At 63.4% G+C, this 13,120-nt stretch overlaps 2 protein-coding genes across 2 annotated transcripts; one reads left to right on the forward strand and one right to left on the reverse strand.

Annotated features, from left to right (window-relative positions):
* Positions 1-167: 167 nt before the first annotated feature.
* On the forward strand, positions 168-5,275 carry MNEG_0739 (tRNA-dihydrouridine synthase 3; the record flags this gene model as incomplete). Its single annotated transcript, XM_014050772.1, has 10 exons — positions 168-257; positions 486-700; positions 944-1,176; positions 1,469-1,625; positions 1,874-2,133; positions 4,287-4,327; positions 4,467-4,540; positions 4,698-4,728; positions 4,926-5,058; positions 5,262-5,275. 10 exons carry the CDS (start codon positions 168-170, stop codon positions 5,273-5,275), a joined length of 1,248 nt encoding a protein of 415 aa, XP_013906226.1.
* A 553-nt stretch (positions 5,276-5,828) lies between these two features.
* On the reverse strand, positions 5,829-11,200 carry MNEG_0740 (hypothetical protein; the record flags this gene model as incomplete). Its single annotated transcript, XM_014050773.1, has 6 exons — positions 5,829-7,686; positions 7,829-7,911; positions 8,159-8,227; positions 8,424-10,181; positions 10,419-10,727; positions 10,973-11,200. The coding sequence occupies 6 exons, from the start codon at positions 11,198-11,200 to the stop codon at positions 5,829-5,831; spliced, it is 4,305 nt and encodes a 1,434-aa protein (XP_013906227.1).
* Positions 11,201-13,120: the final 1,920 nt, after the last annotated feature.

Genomic DNA, 13,120 nt, shown 5'->3' on the forward strand with positions numbered 1-13,120 from the left:
AAGGGCTGAGGGGCCCTGCCCCCCCCCCCCCCCCCACATCCGCTGTTGCGGTCGGCCACAGCATCAGCCCCGCCCCTCGACCATCCTCACGTCCTTGATTATAGGTGGGCAACCTGCCATTCCGGCGGCTGTGCAAGGATCTTGGGTGCGAGGTGACATGCGGCGAGATGGCGCTGACCACCAACCTGCTGCAGGGTCAGGCCAGCGAGTGGGCCCTGCTCAAGCGCCACCCCTCAGAGGACATCTTTGGCGTGCAGGTGGGCGCAACCCATACAGCTCCGCGGCCCTGAGGCCAGGAGCTTCAGCCGTGTGGCGTGCTGTCGGCACACAAGCCGCTAGCGCTGCACAGGCCCGCTCCATAGACTTGCTGCAACATCATATTTGATCCAGCTCACCCCGCCTGGCTCGCGTCAGTTCCAGTCACCCTCATGCCATTTGGAGGTTGCAATGGAGTCTCAAGCCCTCTCTCCACGTTGCCCGCCCAGGTGTGTGGTGGCTACCCCGACTCCATGGCGCGCCTGTGCCAGGTGGTGAGCGATCACGTGTCCTGCGACTTTGTGGACATGAACTGTGGCTGCCCCATTGACATCATCTGTGCGCGCCAGGCCGGCAGCGCACTGCTCACCAAGCCGCGGCGCTTTGAGGAGGTGGTGCGTGCGGCCTGCGGCGCCCTGGATGTGCCTCTCATTGTCAAGATGCGGTGCGAGGGGGAGGGGTATGACGTATGAGGGGGAGGGTGTGCGGGATGTGTGGAGTGTGTGAGGAATATTTTGGAGGGCGGAGTGAGATGAGCATGAATCCTTGCCCTGCAGTGGCCTTGAGGGCACAGTTGCGAAGCTCAAGCAGGCGCAGCTATTCCTGCAACCCCTTGCACACATTCATGACCGACCTTGCTGGTCCCGCCCCCCCCCCCTCCTGCCTCCCGTCCCTGTCTCGGCCGCAGCAAGGGCTACAACGACGGCGCTGATGTCGCCCACGAGCTAATTCCCCAGATTGCGCAGTGGGGGGCAGCCGCCATCACTCTGCATGGGCGCACCCGGCAGCAGCGCTACAGCCGCCAGGCAGACTGGGACTACATAGAGCGCTGCGCGGGTGTGGCGGCGGGCGTTGGTCTGCCGTTGGTGGGCAACGGCGACATCATGAGCTACCAGGACTGGGCGCAGCACATGGCGGGCGGTGATGTCACCACCTGCATGCTGGGGCGTGGCGCGCTCATCAAGCCCTGGATCTTCACAGGCAGGCTCAGGCATTGAGGCGTTGGGAAGCTAGAGGCGGTCAGGACAATGCATGTGAATGCTTAAGGGAAGCTGCGTTGGGGCCGATTGCGGGGGCGTTTGGCAACACATAGTTGCACGTAGTTGCAGAAGCAGAATCACGAGACAGCAGTATTGCATCAACCCGCCACACATTCACAAGTTGTGATCCACCGGCTACTGTTCGTCCTGCCCCTGGCCCCCACCGCGAGCAGAGATCCGGGAGCAGCGCGTGTGGGACATCAGCTCGGGGGAGCGCTTCGACCACCTGCGGCAATTCTGCAGCTACGGCCTCGAGCACTGGGGCAGTGACGACCGCGGGGTGGAGGCGACCCGCCGGTTCCTTCTCGAGTGGCTGAGCTTCACGCACAGGTGGGACCTGGGGAAGAATGAGGCGCCGCGTTGGTGTCCCCGAGGTTTCGCAGCGGGCCTCCCGCGTACGGCTTGGATGAAACATGCGCCCTCCCCGACTTGCTTGAAGGGTCCCCAGCAATGTGCGGCGGCAGTACTGCGCTGCTGCTCGTCACCCAAGCACCGCCCCCCATTTCCAAGAACCCCTGGACCAACGCGCTACCCCCTCTTTCAACAAGGAGCTCTCACTCCAACCTCCTTCCACCCAGGTATGTGCCCGTGGGCCTCTTGGAGGTGCTTCCGCAGCAGATGCACTGGCGGCCCCCCAGCTTTGTGGGCCGCAACGATCTGGAGACGCTTCTGGGCAGTGGCAGCGCTGCCGACTGGGTGCGCATCAGCGAGATGCTGCTGGGGCCAGCGCCGTCGGGCTTCACTTTCAGCCCCAAGCACAAGAGCAACTCTTACACCTTGAGTGCTGCCGACGCCAGCCTGCTTGCTGGAGGCACTGTGCCAGCTGTCACCATGGGTGGTGAGGGAAACGAAGACGGCGAGGAGAATGGCTGACCATGGGTCTCGCAGCCTGCTGCTCGCCACATGCATCTGGCACGTGTCACCCCTTTCTTTCTTTATATACATGTATTGTGTTCACTGCATCATTTGGTGTGGGTATGGGCAGGGTTTGCTCACGCCGGCACCACATGATGCGTTATCGTCTTTAAGGCAACATGCAAGGCTTTTTGCAGATGCTGATGCAGATGCGGTCAGTGTGTCGCAAGTTTGTAATTTTCCTGCGTAGATCTGGAGAATCCGGCGACAGTGCTGTGTGTGTCTGGGGAGTGCAAGCAGCGGCCTGCCTGTGTCCTCCCAACTGCATAAGGAGCTCAGTTGGCGCTACGTCAGTTCAGTAATCGCATTAGTCTGCCGTATGTATATCCATGAAGCCCTGTTTTTGGCGGTCATGGTTTGGGTGTGGCGGCAAAGCGAGGATATCGCACATGGTATTCTGTCTGTCGGCTCTGATCACCTGTCAGGGGACCACTGCATGGTAGCGCCCCACAAACCCATGCAGCAATGGGTGTCACCGAGCGGGCTTACTGACACCAGTCTGCCTAGCGATGAGATAATGGACACACACTGTGACGCTCCACCAAACGCAGTGATGCCAGGCCGTATTTTTCCTGCACCTACCACAGCACCCTTTTGGAAACGGCAAGGCTGCAAGCAAGCCTGCAACATGTCTCACTTTGACAGCCGCGATTGAGCTACTGACAGTCGAGCTTCAGAGGCACAGGTCTGTGTCATGCACATACTGCCGTCAGGTCTTGTCGATGTGGCTCTGGTGCCCAAACTGTGCGTGGGTGAAAGACCATTGAGCATAAGCCTTGCTGGACTGGCACTCGATGTGGTTTGCGTGGACGGATTCTATTTACAGACAGTGCCATGTTTGCCCACCACATAGGTTCGGCGATGGACGTGAGCTCCTCATGCGGTACAGAGGCAGCTGCAAATTCTCAGCGCAGAGAGCGGTGCCCGTCAGCCACAGCCAAGTGAGACAAGGTGTCCGACGAGGGGTTGCAAGTGCTGAGCGGTTGTTCAAGATGCCTTCAAAATAATCAAAGGCAGTGAGGCGCTGCCACGTGCGTGGCAGTTCGCGGGGCCGGGCGCAATGCACTCTGCTGTTGAACTTTCGGTTGCACGGCCGGGGGGTGCAGCACACCCACTTGCTGTCACTCTCCGTTCTCACCTTCTGCCTTGTCCTTTGCCTGGACGTGGCACGTACTTAAGCTGCAAGCCTGCCATACCACGTAATCCACAACTGACCCTTAAAACCAGGACCGTGGTCAAGCAAGGCGATCTCTCGATGGCGCTCGCCCTCTCCACCTCGCGTGTGGCCACCCGTGCCGTGGCCAGGACCTCCAGGAGCTACCTTGCGGCCCCCAAGCCCTTGATGCGCCAGTGTGGGTTCAAACCACAAAGATCTGCTGCTGGCGCGGGCTGATCCTCCGGGCGCGGGCTCTACTTTTGTCCCATCGCAGCAACCACGCGCCCTGATCAGGCTGGTTGCCGCGGGCTGTTGAGTTGTTGACACCCTGGCCCGCCCGCTGACGCCTCACTACGCCCACACCGCCACTGACCCTGGCCTCGTCGCCCGACACCACAACGGGACACCCTTGTGGCATTGCGATGGTGCAGCCCCTCGCCATGTGGTCCGCGCAAGCTCAGGTTAGCGCTCACGAGGGTTGGCAAAGCAAGCTGCAGCAGAAGTGGCCTGTGCAGCCGCTGTGGTGGCCTGGGCAGCCATCTGTGCCAGTTGTCAACAGGAGCGGCGCGGTGTTCGAAGGGCCTCGCTTGCGGGATGATAGTCGACTGATTGCTGGTGTGCCAGGTCGACAGCGCCTTGTCGTTAGCGGCTGGGACGCTGGGACAGCGCGCGCACATACAAGCAGTGGTGCTTGGCATGGGAGCAGCTTGCTAACAGAGGGCGAGGCGGCCGAGGCGTTGGCGGGGCGTCTGCCCATTGAAGGAGAAGGCGCACACCAGGCTAGCGTGCTGCATGCATTCCGCAACCGGACACTGTGATAAAACCGACAAGGCTATCCTGTGTTTGGGGACTTGCGCCATACGATCAAATCAACCGCAGCACTTCTCTCCCCACCACTTGCAACCGTGCGCCCCCAACAGACTTTGACTTTGACCAGTTCCTGGCGGACATCGCCGACAAGGTGGGCTGTCAGCCAAGCACGCTTTGATCCGGGGGGGTAGGCAGGGTGCGAACAGCCCACTGTTGCTGGGCATCAATGGTCTTGCACTGGTCAGGGATGTCATCGTGAATCACGACTGCTATGTCCTTGCTCTCCGCAGTTTGAGAAGTCCGAGAACAAGCCAGTTGTCATCGGCTACTCTGTGGCGGCGATCGTCGCTTTCTTCACCGCAGAGTGAGCACTGTCCAGGCTCGCTGCTGCTGTCCTGCCGCGCCCTGTGCCGGGCATGAGTGCCTGCACGCAGGCAGGCTGCATACGTTACCGGCGCGCAACTCCGCTACACCCAATTGCCCCTCGCCCGCCCACCACCGGTGAATCAACTCTGCGCCAGGTGGCTCATCCACCTGCCTGCCCTGGACTTCGTGGGTGGCGCTGATAAAGCATATGGGATCACATGCCCTCTCATTACTGCGATGGGTTGCGGGGCCTGCCGCTGTATGAATGTCCAAGCAGGTTGCCTGTGGGGGCGCAGCCTTCCTCCTTTGCCGCTTTTGCTGGTCCCAGGACACTCCTGATGGACCTATTCCACTGTTGTTCCCACCACCACCATTCCCCCCAGCTCCTGGGTTTCCCCATCCAGCTGATCGGCCTGCTGGCGGTGCCCTACCTGGCCATCCGCTACCTGGCCGACGGCGGTGACGTCGGCAAGGACGTCGGCACATACACCTCCACCATCATCAAGAAGCTGCCTGGTGCGTGCATGTAGGGTCCAGGGCACCACGGCTTGTCGATGCTGATGGTGACCGACTGATGCATGGGCAGCAAGTTTGCAGCCAACTGTCGGGGTGTCCCACAATTTTGACAGATAGAGAGAGCAATTTGTCCAGCTCAGAAGCAGGACTGCAGCACTGGCATGCTAGCGACTTCTCCTGGGTATTCGCGTCGCTCGCCGCAGGCTTGGACAAGTAAACAGGAGACAGCAAGGTGTTCTGGGCGTCAGGTCTTTTGCGTCGCCCTTAAGGATGAGTACCCTGCAGTGTCCGACGAGCCCATTTCAAGATTTGTGGCTGCTCCCATACAGCATTTTTGAGAGCACTGCTGCCCTTGTCATGCTACTGGCGCGCTGAAACCACCGTGCGTGCCTGCCACAATTCAACCTCCGTACGTCCACCACCCAGCTGCACAGCACTTGCTAGGATGTGTGTGGATGCAGTAGTGGCACGAGTGAGCTTATGTTGTAAAAATGCGTGACGGCTCATCCTGGAATGCGGGCCGGGACAGCTATTCTGGGCGGCGATAATCATCCCCTACTGCAGCTCCCTCTGCAAATCTCCGATTCAGGCACAGGAAGAAAACTGTTGTGAGAACGTTTCAGCCGGCCATGGCAGTCAGAAGATTACTTCGTTATTTATTCACGAGACAAGTTGACTGTAATTGGTGGAAACCGATCTAATGCATTGATACAGGTCCTGTGGCTAAAAATGCCGGAAAACCTGCCGCATGTCCTCAGAGAAACTGCCAGTCACTCATCAAACAGCAATGTCTTGCGCACCGAGTGAACTTCTGCTGGGGTCATCGCCCCGCCCTCCGCTGCGGCCACGCCCACGCAGACGTGATCCTGCCCGGCCTCCCCGCCGCCCGCATCAGCCCCTTCGCCCGCGGCGGTGCGGCTGGCCTTGCCCCCACCTGTGGCGGGCGCACATGTGAAGAACAGCTCCTGTTGCCCCTGGCCCACCTGGCCCTGGTCGTGACCCGTTTGCTGCGTGTCGGGCTGCACGGTCAGCGCAAGCCCCCGCTCGGCCGTGAAAAAGCCCTGCGGCTCGTCCTCCTCATCCCCGCCGCAGCCGCTGTCCGTGGCGGCCCCCGCCATGCAGGGCCTCAGCCAAGCAGCGATGGGGGAGGCCAAGTCCACCACTTCAGACTCGTTCGCAGCCCCGCAGCTGGCAGGGCGTCCTGGAGACAGCATCCCCGCGGCGTCAACGGCGTCGGCGTCGCCCCCACCAGAGTCAACACGCCCCGGCAGCCAGAATGCCTCAGCCACAGACGCCCTTGGGGCGTGAGTGGCCGTGCCAGATGCGGCACAGCTGCCACCACCTGATGGCAAGCCGCAGCTGCCATCCTGCCCCACAACAGCAGGCAGCATGTGGACTCTCCCGGGGCTGCCGCTGTCAAAGCTGGCGCCGGCGCCGCCGTCGAGCGTTGCGGCGACCTCCTCAGCCTCGGCCCTGTCCCGCGCAGCCACCAGCAGCGGCAGCGCCCCCAGGTCAAGGCGCGGCACGACCGAGGGCCGCGTTCCTGAGCTGTTGAGGCCGCCGGCGCCCTCGGCTGCCGCCGCACCGCCGGCGCTTGCCAGGCTGAACACTGCCTGTGACTCCCCCTCCCCTTCCCACACCACTTCGCCCGCCGCGTCGTCTCCATCCTCAAACTCGGCTGCGGAGCCCAGGCTTGAGCCGCTGCCATCGCCCTCCTCCCCCAGCGCTGCAAGCCGCTCAAACGACAGCCGCAGGTCAGCGGCGGCGTCGCTGCCGGGCTGGGACCCGCGAGACAGGGACGCACTTGCAGCTGGTGAGCCTGGAGAGCCGACACTCTCCTGGGCATCTTGCTCCTGGTCCTCCTGCTGCCGCTGCTCCGGCTGCTCAACCTGGGGCTGACCACCCTCCAGCTGGGCCGCCACGCTGCCGGGCCCTGCCGACACCTCACTCTCGCTGCCTGTGGCGGAGAGCTGTTGCCCGCCAGCGGCAGCAGCGCTGGATCGTTCCACTGCCAGCCCTTGCCCCACCAGGTGCTGCACCTGGACCTGCCCAGGCAGCAGGGACTGCCCCAGCTGGGTCAGCACGGCCGCCATGCTCTCCTGTGACTCAAAGCGCTCGGCCAGCGACGCCAGCTGCGACAGCGCCTCGATGGCGGGCCCGGGAGCCGGCGGCGCGCCTTTGCGAGCACTTGATGCGTCCGCCGGCAGCGCCACCTGCTCCGGCACCACGGTGGCAGGCGCTACGCTGTCCTCTGGCCCTGAGCAGGTTGAGCCGAGCGCTGATGATGACGCTGCCCCTGCCGCTCCCTGGGCATGGTCAATGCTGCCCCCCGGGCAGGTTGGCTGCCCGCTCCCAGGACCCTGCACCTCGGTTTCGCTCTCGGCACGTGCCGACGGTGCCAGCGGTGCCTCTGGATCCAGGCTGTCTGAGGCAGTCCCGCGCGTGCCTGAAAGTGCGCCTGCGACTGCCTGGTTTGCGCGCACAGCGCCAGCAAGGAGAGAAGCTGGCGCGGTGCAGGCAGAGCGATCGTCGCTCGCGCCGATGTCGCTGGGCGCGGCAGCCTCCACCCGCTGTGCCAGCTGCAGCTGCAGCTCCTCCACGCGCTGCTGCGCCGACGCCAGCTCAGCCCTGGCAGTGATGGCACAGCAATGAGTTGAGGCGATGTCGGTCTTGCCGGGGGTCGCATAAGAGTGACTCAGCACTGGCACAACACGCAGGGCCCGCGACACGGATGTGCCCTCCGCCATTACCACGCCACTGCCGTCCATACCTGGCCATCTCCAGCTCCACTGTGGCATTCTCCCGCTCGCGCGCCTCCCGGCGCCCGACGCGCTTGGCCTCGTCCAGCCAACCCTGAGGACAGGTAGGCGGGGTTGGGGCCAGGGATGAGTGTTGCGAAGCGCTCGGCTGGTCGCCGAGGGGCAGCGAGCGTTGCAAGGGCCTGGCCGCCACAGGGGGCCCTGGAAAAAGCACAGCAGGAGACAAAACCACGACAACCCACGCTGACGCGCCAGGCAGGATGCTCCCCGGGGTTGCTGAAGCCAGTGGGGTATGTTGATGTGGCCCGCCTGAATGTGGGCTCCCCCCCTGAATCCCCCACCTGCATCTTCTGCACCTGCGCCAGCAGGTCGTCGCGGTCCAGGTTGGTGCGCGACACCTCGTCCTGCCACTGCGCAGTAGGAGGCAGCGGGTTGGCGACAACGTTGGCCGTGCAGAGCACAGAACAGGACAGGCAACAAGAGCATGAGCAGCGCTTTCGTGCCGGACAAGGAGGGGGGCTTGGACACCCCAGTCCTTGCTTGTTATTCTACGCGCCTGACGCTACAAAGCGTGTGCCAGCACCAACCCACACTCGTCCCACGCACTTTGGCCACATCCTGGTGCCCCGCCTCCAGCATCGTGCTCAGCTCGGCGACGCGGGCCTGGGCCGCCGCCAGCTCGGCCGCCACCTTCTGCGGCTCAGCGGCCGCAGCCGCCAGGCTCTTGCGCAGCGCCTCCGCCTCCGCCTCCGCAGCCGCGACGGCCGCCGTCTTCGCCTCCACCTCCTTGAGAACATCGGCAGCTGCCGCTGCCCTCGCGTCCAGCTCGGCCCGCAGCGTGCCCTCGGCCTCGGCAGCTGCGACGAGACGCGCATGCGCCTCGTCCAAGGCCGCCCGCTCCCCTTGCGCTAGGTGCTGCTTGCGATCGCGGTCAGCAGCAGAAAGGGCCTGCCGCATCTTCTCAGCCTGGCCCTCCTGCACGGCGGCGGCCAGCTCTTTGCGAGCCGCCGCTGCCGATTCCTCCGCTGCGCGAGCAACCGCTTGGGCCGCCTCGGCGCCGCCGCGCGCCTCCTTCAGCTGGGCCTCGAGCTCGAGGGCGCGGCCCTCGACCGCCGCCAGCGCGGCTTGCGCCGCAGCATGAGCAACAGCCTCGCGCTCTGCGCGCGCCGCCAGGTCGACCGCCTCCTGCTGAGCCAGCTGCAGCTGCTGCGCCATCTCGCGCCGCGCACCCTCGACCGTTGCCACTGCGGCCGCCGCCTCCTCCTGGGCGCTCTCAAGCTGCTCAAGCAGCGCCACACGCGCAGCCTCAACCTCCTCCTCACGCGCCGCCGCGGCCGCCGCTTGCTGCTGCGCCTCGTCTGCACGTGCCGCTGCAGCCGCCACCGCCTCCTGGGCGCTCTCAAGCTGCTCAAGCAGCGCAACACGCGCAGCCTCGGCGTCCTCCTCACGCACCGCCGCGGCCGCCGCTTGCTGCTGCGCCTCGTCTGCACGCGCCACTGTGGCCGCCACCTCTTTTTGGGCGCTCTCAAGCTGCTCAAGCAGCGCCACACGTGCAGCCTCGGCCTCCTCCTCACGCACCGCCGCGGCCGCCGCTTGCTGCTGCGCCACGTCTGCACGCGCCGCTGCAGCCGCCACCGCCTCCTGGGCGCTCTCAAGCTGCTCAAGCAGCGCAACACGCGCAGCCTCGGCCTCCTCCTCACGCGCCGCCGCGGCCGCCGCTTGCTGCTGCGCCTCGTCTGCACGCGCCGCTGCAGCCGCCACCGCCTCCTGGGCGCTCTCAAGCTGCTCAAGCAGCGCAACACGTGCAGCCTCGGCCTCCTCCTCACGCACCGCCGCGGCCGCCGCTTGCTGCTGCGCCTCGTCTGCACGCGCCACTGCGGCCGCCACCTCTTTTTGGGCGCTCTCAAGCTGCTCAAGCAGCGCCACACGTGCAGCCTCGGCCTCCTCCTCACGCACCGCCGCGGCCGCCGCTTGCTGCTGCGCCTCGTCTGCACGCGCCACTGCGGCCGCCACCTCGTTCTGGGCGCTCTCAAGCTGCTCAAGCAGCGCAACACGCGCAGCCTCGGCCTCCTCCTCACGCACCGCCGTGGCCGCCGCTTGCTGCTGCGCCTCGTCTGCACGCGCCACTGCGGCCGCCACCTCGTTCTGGGCGCTCTCAAGCTGCTCGAGCAACACCACCCGCGCAGCCTCAGCATTCCCAGTGCTTGTTCCCAGCAGCTGCACCTCGCCTGCAGGCACAGCGGTTGCGCCAACCTCATGGACTGCAATCTGAAGCTGCTCAGGTGAAGATGCAAACTCGAGGTGGTTCTCCATGGTTGTGGCTGTTGATGATGACATCCGCTGCTGCTCGTCCAGCGCACCGACCTGATAGAGGGCAAACAACATGCACGACAAAGTGTCAGAATACGGCATGCAGCAAATCCGTCCTTGGCTACATGAACATGCTTCAAGAGCATGCAGGCCTCTGAGGCAGCAGCACGACTAAAGACCAGCAGTGGCGCACACACCCACACTGTGCTGGTGCACTGCAAACATAGCCTAAAGATTGACTCGCGTGTGCAACAAGGACGAGCCCACAGCCTGGGCGTGCACTTTTGTCACCTGTGGGCTTGCTTCAGCCTGGTCTGCCGGTCCAGTCTGTTGCTCAGCCACAGCTGCCGTTGCACCAGCTGCGGTGGCGTCCGCGCGTGCCTGTTCAAGCTGCTCCTCCGTTGTGCTGACAAGGGTTTGGAGCTCAAGGGAGCGCGCCTCAGCTGCAGCAAGGGCGGCTTGCATGGTGGCGGTGGCGGCGGCCTCTGCCTCTGCACGCGCTCTCTCCTCAGCAAGCTGCTGCTGAAGGGTGTTTATGGTGGCTTCGGCAGCCTCCGCCGCCTCTCCACGCTGAGCAAGCTGTTCCCGGAGCGCCGCCACCTGGTTTGGGTCAGGCCCGCGTGAATGGTCAGAAATCAGATGTGGGTCGTAGCACGATGTGCTTTTGGCAGCTCTCACTGCCACCTTTGCCCTGTCAACGCAGAAACGGTGGCTTACAGCGTGGATCACATCGCCCCTTGCGCTCGTGCGCCGATGAATTGCTGCACCACATGTGCGCGCCAAGGCCGCGATCCATTCCACAACACTGTTGGAGGCATGAAAACCACCTCCCTCAGGGCACCCACCTGGTCCGCCATACCAGCCAGCCCCTCTTGATCACTCTGGGCCTGCAGCCGCACAGCCTGTAGCTCGGCCCTTGCGGTTGCCAGTAGCCCAGCCGTGTCGCGCTGCTCTGCCAGCAGCAGGTCAAAGTCCATGTCGCGCTGGGCATGCTTGGCCTTGAGCAATGTGTGCTCCGCCTGTGCCGCCTCAAACTCGGTGTTGCGCTCTGCGAGAAGGGCCTGGGCCTCCATCAGTGAGTTGCGTGCTTCGATGAGCGCTGCTTCTGAGGCGCCCGCAATGGAACGCGCCTCCTCCAGCTCAAAGCTACGAGGGCGAGAGCGACAGGAGCGGCGTTTGATTCGAAAAGGCTTCAAAATTCTGGAGGGGCATGGCTGTCTTCGGGCGTTCCAATCACGAGTGCGGCCCTTAGAAGAAGCATGAAGCGGCATGCCAGGGTCTTGGGAGAGGACAGACCTGATCTTGGGCAGCTGCTCCACAGCTGCATGCAGGGCCTCCTCCCGTTGTCGTGTCTCATTGAGCTCCACCTGCACTTGCTTTCTGGCGCTCAGCGCATTGGCTAGCTCCTGTGCGGCCGCGGGTCGCATGCAGGATGTGCGGTCGGGGGACGTGGTGTCAGGGGCTATCTCATAATTTGGACCCGCGCGTTGCTCACAGCATGGCAGCATGCAATATGATGCCACATAATCACGGGAAAATGCCACATTCAGGGCGCGAGCAGAGGCCCTGCCGCTGCCTCACCATGTCCGTGTCGCCCAGCCTTCTTGTCAGCCTGTCGGCGAAGCTGGCGCGTTGCAGCGCGTCCTGCAGCTCGCGCTGCTTGTCATCCGCTTGCTGTAGTTGAGAGCAACAGAGATGGGGAAGCAGCAGGGCATGGCAACGTCGAATCATGGGGGTCAGGAACGTGGCGTGAGGGGCACGGCGCTGCAGCAGCAGCAGATCGTCAGCACTCACACGGCGGTAAAGCTTGAGCTCGCGTAGGAGCCGATCATTGTCCGCGCGGCATCGCTGCAGCTTTGAGTTTGTGTCGTAGTATCTGGCGCGCAGCGCCCGCCACCCTGGCAGGTCGGCTGGCTCGGGCGACACCTGGAGGCGCGGGTGGCGCGAGCACAGCACGAGCGGAGCACTGAAAGCAACACAGAGCGCACCGTCGGTCGCCATCATGGAGACATCAAGGGCGCACGCGGCAGAGTATTACGCAGGGTCACGTTGATGCACAGCAAGCTTGCTTGCAGCGCTTGAGAGGCGCGGGAGGGCAGAGATCACTTCAAATTTCAGCGCAGCCAGCCGGCAGCAGCCGGCTTTCCCTTTGCCTCTCCCATACTTGCGCTCAAACTTTAATACAAGTGTGTCGGTCCACCGAGCGCGGCTCACCCCTTGCCACTCCATCCGCGTGCGCTATCGGCCCGGTAGCCTGCTCTTTTGGAAGTGTGCTTCAAGAAAAGGAGTGTATCTAATAATTGAAAGTGGGTATTGGCCCCGCTCTCTTTGGCGACAACTGCCGGAAGCAGGAGCCGCCAGTGCAAGGGTGTGTGACACCCAGGTTGTCACCGCACGCTCGCTTGCTGCAGACCGAGACAACCAATTGCTGCCAGGGACGCACCGCATGCTTGCCCCAGCAACGGCTCCCGGACTATATGTCATTGCATGGGTGTTGTCGTGTGATAGGGGGGTGCGCCACTGGCTGCAGGGTTTGAAATACCGTACTGGACTCAGCCCTCCATATAGACCTGGTGTGGGCTGTTGTCCAACTAACCCCCCATAATCAACACCCCTGGCCGCCCTGAAGACAATCACCAACTATGACACAGTCTGCCGTGCAGCGTCTTAGTTTGAACCTATTGCTTTACGGCCATTCAAACCTTCCAAGCTGGCACCCCTCAGCGTTTTGTTAGCTAGCCAGTGTAGAGTGCCCAGGGTCCTGTCACGCACACATCGCGCAGCGCCACTCCAGTTTGCCCACTCTGGTCATGCTTCAAATGATAGCTGTGATGCGAACAACAAAACGTGCTTTTGACCAATCACCAGGGGTGAGTCTGGCATGTTATGCACCCAACTTGGCTGACGGTCCAGATGGCGGGTGCTGTGCAATGGGCATCACACGCAACCATACCGTACCAAGCGATTGACCCTGAGATCAAGATGTATACCTG

Source organism: Monoraphidium neglectum (genome assembly GCF_000611645.1).
Source record: "Monoraphidium neglectum strain SAG 48.87 unplaced genomic scaffold scaffold00064, whole genome shotgun sequence".
NCBI lineage: Eukaryota > Viridiplantae > Chlorophyta > Chlorophyceae > Sphaeropleales > Selenastraceae > Monoraphidium > Monoraphidium neglectum.